The sequence below is a fragment of the Haplochromis burtoni genome, unplaced genomic scaffold, assembly GCF_018398535.1.
Source record: "Haplochromis burtoni strain Fernald_Lab_line unplaced genomic scaffold, NCSU_Asbu1 Contig_515, whole genome shotgun sequence".
Taxonomy (NCBI): domain Eukaryota; kingdom Metazoa; phylum Chordata; class Actinopteri; order Cichliformes; family Cichlidae; genus Haplochromis; species Haplochromis burtoni.
In genome coordinates this window covers 195,538-203,516 of record NW_024582876.1, presented here as the reverse complement: position 1 = coordinate 203,516, position 7,979 = coordinate 195,538, and the positions used below count along the sequence as shown (strand labels likewise).

The 7,979-nt window shown below is 40.7% G+C and overlaps 1 protein-coding gene across 3 annotated transcripts in view; it reads left to right on the top strand.

The window, feature by feature from the left end:
* The first annotated feature begins 4,972 nt into the window (after positions 1-4,972).
* Positions 4,973-7,979, top strand: part of LOC102314140 (ALK receptor tyrosine kinase) — a 182,417-nt gene continuing 179,410 nt past the window's right edge. The window contains exon 1 of one of the 3 annotated variants that reach the window (XM_005947229.2): positions 4,973-6,842. In XM_005947229.2, coding sequence (XP_005947291.2) covers positions 6,098-6,842 — 745 coding nt within the window. In that variant the 5' untranslated portion in view covers positions 4,973-6,097. The remainder of the gene's footprint in view (positions 6,843-7,979) is intronic. The other 2 variants (XM_005947228.2, XM_042214087.1) reach the window with 2 other exon arrangements.

Sequence of the window (7,979 nt, the reverse complement as noted above, 5' to 3'; positions counted from 1 at the left end):
TGTACAAGAGCTTAACAGTATCTTGATTGATTGAATCTTTATTTTGAACATGTTGAAAAAGTATAAAAAAAAATAGAATTAAAAGAGACAAATGAACAAAGCAAACAAAAGGAAAACGAGCAACCACAACTCTTTGTACAATTGTCTTCATTTGTCATCATTTTTTTGAACAAAGATGCCAAAACCTGGATACATTGTATACAAATCCATCTCCACCTACAAATCACTGTTTCTATCATTACGACAGAGCAAGTTCAACATAGGCATATATAGCTTTCTGCTATATGGCATTCACTTACCCTATGGGAATCCTACTTAGTAGTTACAAAAAGATGGCTATGAATTGGATACTTCAACTCTAGCTATGTGTTCATTCAGATAAAAGAGGGAAGAGTGGCAGCATATAACTAAACACAAACATGGATAGGTGTTCTGGCAACAGACAAAGATATTTTTGACAAAGATCATCTAATTATAAAAGCTTTAAAATTATGATTTAGGAAGTTAATAGAATTATCAGTGTATCGATATCACAGCTGAACAATTAAGACAGTTATTACAATTGCATATGTAAGATATGTTGTTTAATTTGCATGACAGTTGTAGCCCTATTCTTTCAGCTGCAGTCCCAGTAGTGTTAAATGGTCAGGGAGCAAATAAAAAATAAAATAAAAATACTTTATTCTGTAAGTGATCTCAGCCATGTCCAAATTTTATACAAGGTCAGTAGGTACAATGCTTTGGTGATCTTTTTTTTGATTGCATCATTATATTAAGGGTTGTAGAAAAATAAAATACTTTTTAAAGCCAGCCAGCAGAAAAAAATAAAAAGCAAGGAAGCAGCTGTATTTCCTATTGATGTTCATCAGGTAGGACAAAAGCACTCTGAACCAGGTTAGGGCTGCAGCAGAAGTTGCCATATTGATGTAGATCCGTAATAAGTAAACCATTTTCTTATTACTGAAAACCTAAGGTTAAAAGTGAAGTTATCCTGCTAAGCCTATAAGCCTGCTCTGTAGTACAGAACTGAAGTTCTCCAAACTGAACTTGGGCATTATTTAGGTTTATAAAACCTGGATGTTTATAAACTTTAACATTATAGCCAGGACACTCCAGTCATAATGAAACAGAAAGCTCTGGGTTTCGATAATTAAGGCCTCAGCCACACAAGCCTTGAGACCAGTCAGTGACCCACTGGCAAACTCTGTCGCTAGGGAAAAATGTGTATTCCCCGACCAGCTGGGGAGTGACTGCTGGCTTTCTCAGAGAGAAATCAGTGGCAAAGAGGGTTCTGCACCAAAAGCCACCTTGTGTTTGCTTTGTTTTTGTTTGCAGAAAAGTCGGCGTCTTGCCTGCAAAATATAGGGACCACAATGGCCTGGTAGCAACCAAAGCAGTCACAATGCAGTTCTTGGTATAACACTATATACCCTTCTGCAACCAAATTCTCCTAGCTACAGCAAGTAATCTTCCAAATTTACTCAACAACCAGTCTTGAAATAGTTTTTCCTGCCAAACAGTTTTTGGCAGGGTATTACTGACCAATCTCCAGCCCAACATGAGAAAAAAAACAAACAAACCTGTGCCCCGTGAGGTACGCTTCCAACAAAAAGACAATCAAAATTTTAAACTTTAGAACAATATAATCAGCTGGATTTATAAATGGTTTCTTTTGTTTGTTTGTTTGTTTTTGGTTGGTCTCTGTAGCTATGCAAACTTAAAGTTATGCATTATAAGCAGTGATGGGAATAACGGCGTTACTTTTTTCAGTAACGAGTAATCTAATTACTATTCCTATCGTTACAACGCCGTTACCGTTACTAACAAGAAAATGCAGTGCGGTGGCGTTACTATTTTTCAACAAACAGACGGCTAAAGCTGTGTTCAGTTTACCGCATCTTATTTCAGTTGCACGCAAGTAGCTGTCTATGTTGCACCCTCAGAGAGACATGACTCCATTCTCCTTTTTCTTGCAACTTTATTCTCCCCAGTTCAGGTTTGGAGTTTACAGGCAGAATAGCGTATCATCAGCAAAACATCGCTCCCTCCCGTCTCAGACACTGTTTTTTTCCTCTGCGCTTACTGATGACATCACACATCTGAACTCTGACCTCCTGGAGCCAGTAAACTACAAAAATTAACTAGAAATGTGTCCAAAAACAAAACACAATTAAATAAGTATAGTCTTTAAAGATTTTCCCAATAATTCAGAAAAATTTTAGTTTTGTAACTACTTTTAGAGCGCAACATCTAGGTAAGTAATCTGGGCGCTACAGCTTTAAGCAGCTGCACACGCTCCCGCGGACAGGCACTCTGGGAATCCATCCTACCTGACAAACCATCCTACCCGTTGTTTCTATGCATGCGCACAACTCGAAATTAAGTGGCGAACCGTCCTACCTTTGTGAATGTGACCTACAAGCATACTTTAAGAGCTAAAATTAAGTGGCAAATCATCCTACCTTTGTTAATAAAAGCTACAAACATACTCTGACGGGTACAATTAAGTGCCAAACCATGCTACCTCTGTGAATGTGACCTACAAGCATACTTTAATGGGTCAAATGAAGTGGCAAACCGTCCTGGCTTCATGAATATGAGCTACAAGCATACTCTGATGGGCAAAGTTAAGTGACAAACCATCATACCTACTTATATTTGTGCTGGAATTACTCTGTGACAGCAGAAATGTGCATAAAGTACTTACGGTAGGACATTTTGCCAAAGTAGGATGGATCACTTTTGGCACAACACCTGGAGCTAAGGGAGCAAAACAATCGCATGAGTGCTGCTGTTTGACTGAGGAAGAATAAAGTAGTTGTGGTAAGCCAATCATATGACCACTTCAAGATGACAAAGCAACAAGGTCATATATACCAGTTTTTAAATTGTGTTGATAGGCCACGTAAAACCAGAGTCATGATAGACAATATATATACGAGGCGTTTTTTCCTCAATAGTTTCGTCACGTTTACTGTCTAAGGACAGCACTAGCAAGATCTCTCTGCTTATGAGCAAAAAACAAAAAAACAAAACAAAAAACAGCCCGTTCGTGGAAAAATGCACCATGTCGACCAATCAAAAATGATATGACAACATGGCATTTGGTTGTTTAAGAAGAGGGGGAAGTTTGAGGAGTGATGGCGAGAGAGAGAGAAAGAAAGACAGCAGAAAAAGAGAGAGAGAGCAAGTTTTGAGATGTGAGAGATTTGTGACGTTTAGCGTGTTTGGAGTGTGTAGTTAATGTGTTGTCTTGTGTAGTTAGTGTGTAGTGTTGTGGATAGTTTTGTGTTGTGTGTCAGAACAATGAGGCAACTGCTGAATGAAAACATGAGGAGTGATACATCTGCTGCTGTCAGGCCTGGACAGAAATTATTGTTTTGGAGTGGCACAAATAATTTGTGTGACATCTTATTGAATGCAGAACAGCTGATTGTTTTGTAAATAGTTTGAAATGGTTATACTAAAAGGTAAATGGCTGCAAATAACTTTGTTTGCAAAACTTGTGGAAATGATTTTAAAATTCACAATTTATATTTGCATTTGAAGTTATAAAATATGATTCATTAAACATGTTTGTGGTTGTTACAGTAAAAAACATAACTTTCTACTCGGATTTCATGTTTTTTGTCTGATTTTAGATCAGTGTGTTAATACAGTATGTCAAAATGAAAACATAGCTGTAAATTCAGACACGTGAGGTTGTGCTGAAAAGAATGATACCAAACAAGGCAAAGTAAATAGTTTTTAAAGGTGAAATGTAGAGGTCTAATCAAAAGTAGTCAAAAATGGCCAATTATACCCTGGACCCCAGAGGGTTAAACTTTTTTTTTTTTTAAAGTAATGCAATAGTTACTTTTCAAGTAATTAATTACTTTTAGAATATTGTAACTCATTACTAACTCAGTTACTTTTTTGAAGAAGTAACTAGAAACTAAAATTAATTACTTTTTCAAAGTAACTTGCCCAACACTGATTATAAGGGGTGTGGGCAATTTAAGTGATAGGTTTGTGTTCCTAGATGTCTGTCGGTGTCAGTTTGGCCAATTAGTCACTGAAATGGATCTCTGGACCTAGGTTTTGGTGTTCCTTTTAAAGATGTAGTTATCAGACTCATTCGGTTCATGGAAATGCAACTGTAATAAAACACTAAAGTCTTGGTGAATTGGATTAAGCAGATAACATAGCATTTCGCTTTCTTGACCAAGTATGGTCAGTTTGGGAGCATGGAAAACAAACATGACAACAGCTACAATGCTAAACACAACTCATATACAAAGACAATTCCATTAGTACATAGTTTACTTCTCATCTGCTTCCTGTTATGCATTTCAATAGCATGGCCTAGTTTAATTATGTGCATGTCTCCATTGGCTAAATTACCAAAGATATAAACTAAAACATACTGCAAATAATATTTATTTCTAACAAAAAGTAATATTAAAGATTTGCATTTCCAACCCAGAACAGCTATATTTATAGCATATGTCTACAGAAATTAAAAGAAATTAAACAGTCAGTTTAATAAAAATATCCACTCCAGCCCTCATTGTTCACACAAATGTAACATGTAAGAACGTAATTTTATTTTTTATTATCTGAAGAAATCAAAAAAAAACTTTATTTTGGAGTACCATATCTACCTGATAGATTAATGTTAAAAAGTTGAGCCAGAATTTTATACTTAAAAAAAAAAAGACTTCACAGTTCTGACTTTGGAGACTGTGATTCCTCGACTCATAAAATTTTCACATATTGCCCTAATCCTCTTCCACAGATAACACTCTAATCAGACTGTAAAAATTCCAGAGCAATTAGAGCATTAATGGATTTGTCAGTGAAACTGAAAAGTGCAAATGATCTGCAGCATGTGATGACGCCATCTAGTGGGTGTCTTCTCTGATCAACTTTTAAAGTCAGCGAAGAGACTGTTAATGTGAGGGAGGGAGAAGAAGAGAGGTGACTGAGTATCTTCTGGTATTTTTTAATCTCCTGCTCCAATCACCTACCCCTTAATTCCCAATTAAGGACACAGCCTGTGTGGCAAATGAACTGGCAAGATGGCAACACAGCTCCCTGATCTTTTAAAGAAGAAGGCTATTAGCCTCTGCACGTGAGATATAACAGAACCGCATGGGCTACAGCCCAAATAGCCTCCCTCTGAAACTATTTGATTTGCACACAACCGGTCCGGGAGAGTGCGACTAATCCAATCCAATTTCCGGACACGTAAAAGGCTCGGTGATTCATTGAAAAAAATCACCAAAGACAATGTGCCGAGCTGTGCAGCTACACCTCCTGGCGTTTCTAATTTCAATAAAGAAATAGGCAGAGTTACGGCTGCGCTGAGAGCGCATCACATGTGTCCATAACGACGCTTTTCGCACAAGGGAGTCGTGTTCAGAGAAAACGGTTTTTATTGACGTCAAATGGATGTGTGAATGACTTTACCGCATGTGCAGGCATGACAGCAGCGATCAGAGCTGCCAGTTCTGACCAAAGGAGCACCGAGATCTTCAGTAGACTGTAAACCAGTGAGGCTGTCCAAGAGGTTTCCAATTAGCCAGGACTGTGAGATTTTATTTGAAACTTTAATGGCGGCTCGACTCCTCCAAACTCATTGTGAATTCATTTAGTTGTGAGGGGAGAGAGGGACGCTGCATCCCGCTTCTGACAGAGAGACCACTTGTACCGCCGTCACAACTGTGCCAAGAGACAGGGAGTCTTTGAAAGCCACCGGAGCGGACCCGACCGGCATATCAATCAGCGTCCCGGAGAGCGACTCGCTAGGTTCGCACTGGTAATAAAAGGTATTGTCTCAGAGGTCTGTGTGCCGGGAACAGAGAGGGGATATGGCACTTTTCCCGCTTGCAAACCGGAGGATAGCAATAGTAGGTGGCAAACGAATGTAAAAGCCAGTTCCCCGTCGTCTTGCCACGGGTGCGCACCGGCAAAGAGGCGCAGGACACGCAGGATCATCGATTCGCACTTTGTGATTTTTGCGCTGCGTAACCTATGTGACAAGAGCGGAGAGGAAACGGTGAACGGTGGGATTAATGCATGCGTCTCCTAAACTAAACACTCAAATTCTCAAACCATGGACGCCAGGATATTATTTTTGCTTGTTTCTTCTGCGGCATTTCTCGCTGAGCTGCACTGCGCCTCGCCAAGGACCACATCGAGGACGGATCTGCCCGCTATCGGCTTCAGCAACATCAGCAACATCAGCGGGGAAAGCGGCGGCAAAAAAGACTCGAACCAAACCCAAATCTCCAGGAACAAGAGGAAAACACTGGCCGTGGATTTTGCGGTCCCCTCTCTGTTGCGCTATTATCTGGCGGAGTTCATAAAGAGACCCTTAAACGGCGACTGCCAGACTTTTAGCGGATGTTACACGGTGCGCGCAAACTTAAAAATGCAATGCATACCTTTACAGAAAACCATTTCTACTTTTGTGGACCTTAAGTCTGCAGCGGAATCAGCACTGAGGAACGCGTCTGCTGATGGACAGTTCCCCTCCTTCTACAAGCGACCGCTGACCAAAGTTCTGAAATTGGGCTTGACGAAGGCGAGCAGGAAATCTAACCAAGTTGTGGTGGAAATAGGAGAGGATTTAGTCAGGACGGGATGCGGGGGGCTGTCTGTGTACGAGGAGGCCCCGGTGTACATCCTGGAAATGGACCTCACAACTATTCTGGAGTGGTGGCTCGGCGCTGAGGGGGGGCGGCTCAGGGTCCGGCTTATGCCCGAGAAAAACGCGCAGGTGCCAGGGATTGAGGATCGGTACACAGCGGCCATTCGAGCTTCAGACCCCCGCCTCTACCTCCAGATATCCTCCGCGGGTGAGTCCCTCTCTTCCACCCTCCCTTCGCGTTTTGCTCTCACTCTTTTGCCATGCGGTTCCCCCACACCCCCAGATGCAACTCGCTCACGGTTGTGATTTAAGTTCTGATGTGATTAATTTTTGATGCCGAATCCAGCGCGCTTGAAGTTGCGCGCTGGGTGTGCTTTGGCTGGCTTCAATTGTGGTAAAGAAATGATAGCACACGGAGGAAGATCTGTTATTTGGACTGCTCTGATGGGAAAATGATGACTGAGGTATAACTACGTGTGTGCGTGTGTGTGCGCGAGAAGAAAATACAGGAGGATTTCATACATTTAGTTCTGTTGCTCTGATTCAGAGGGCTCACCAGACCCCTGTTTTATTATTGATGCCCAGAGCAGCTCTGAGAGATGAACTGAATGCTGATTTAATTTCCAAACACTTTGATTATTTCCACTTGGTATCCATGATATGTATATGCAGCATCTTTAGAGGATTCTATGTAATCAGTTCTGAGATGATAATTATTATTTCATTTGAAGAGAGGCCTCATTGCTTTATAATAACACGTCTATACTGCATAAGGATGACTATAGGGTATGCAATGATGCTTAAGTTGGAAAGGCCCCATCAGGGATTTATTTTTTTAACTCCACTGGCTTCTTCTTAAAGACACCTTCTCAATTCCCCAAGCTAACCTGTACTACAGGTAGGGTGGAGATTTGAGAAAACAGGTTTTATTTTGATTAGGCACAAATTAAGCCATTATCTCTAAGAAAGCTTTAGCACTCAATACTCAAGGGTCCTTCCCCCGTTCTTCTGAGCATCGGCACAATCAGTGTAATTGCTTAATCACTTTGATGAGGGAGGCTGGCCCAGAAAAATGCAAGGGAATCCATCAGACAAAAGAAGAGGCTGGCTAGGCTGGAAAGAAGACACTCATCACCACCTCGACCACCTTTTCCCCTCAAGGACTGTGTGCACATAGAAATGTATGCAAAATACACAGTGAAACTAAGAAAGCCATGACTGTACAATATGCAGTAAGTTATTGTCAGTGCTGGTTGCCACGTTAGGATTTCATTTGACATATGCTGTTATTACAAGTAGAGATGAAACACTTCAGTATGTCACACGCACACATCTGAGACTGTAG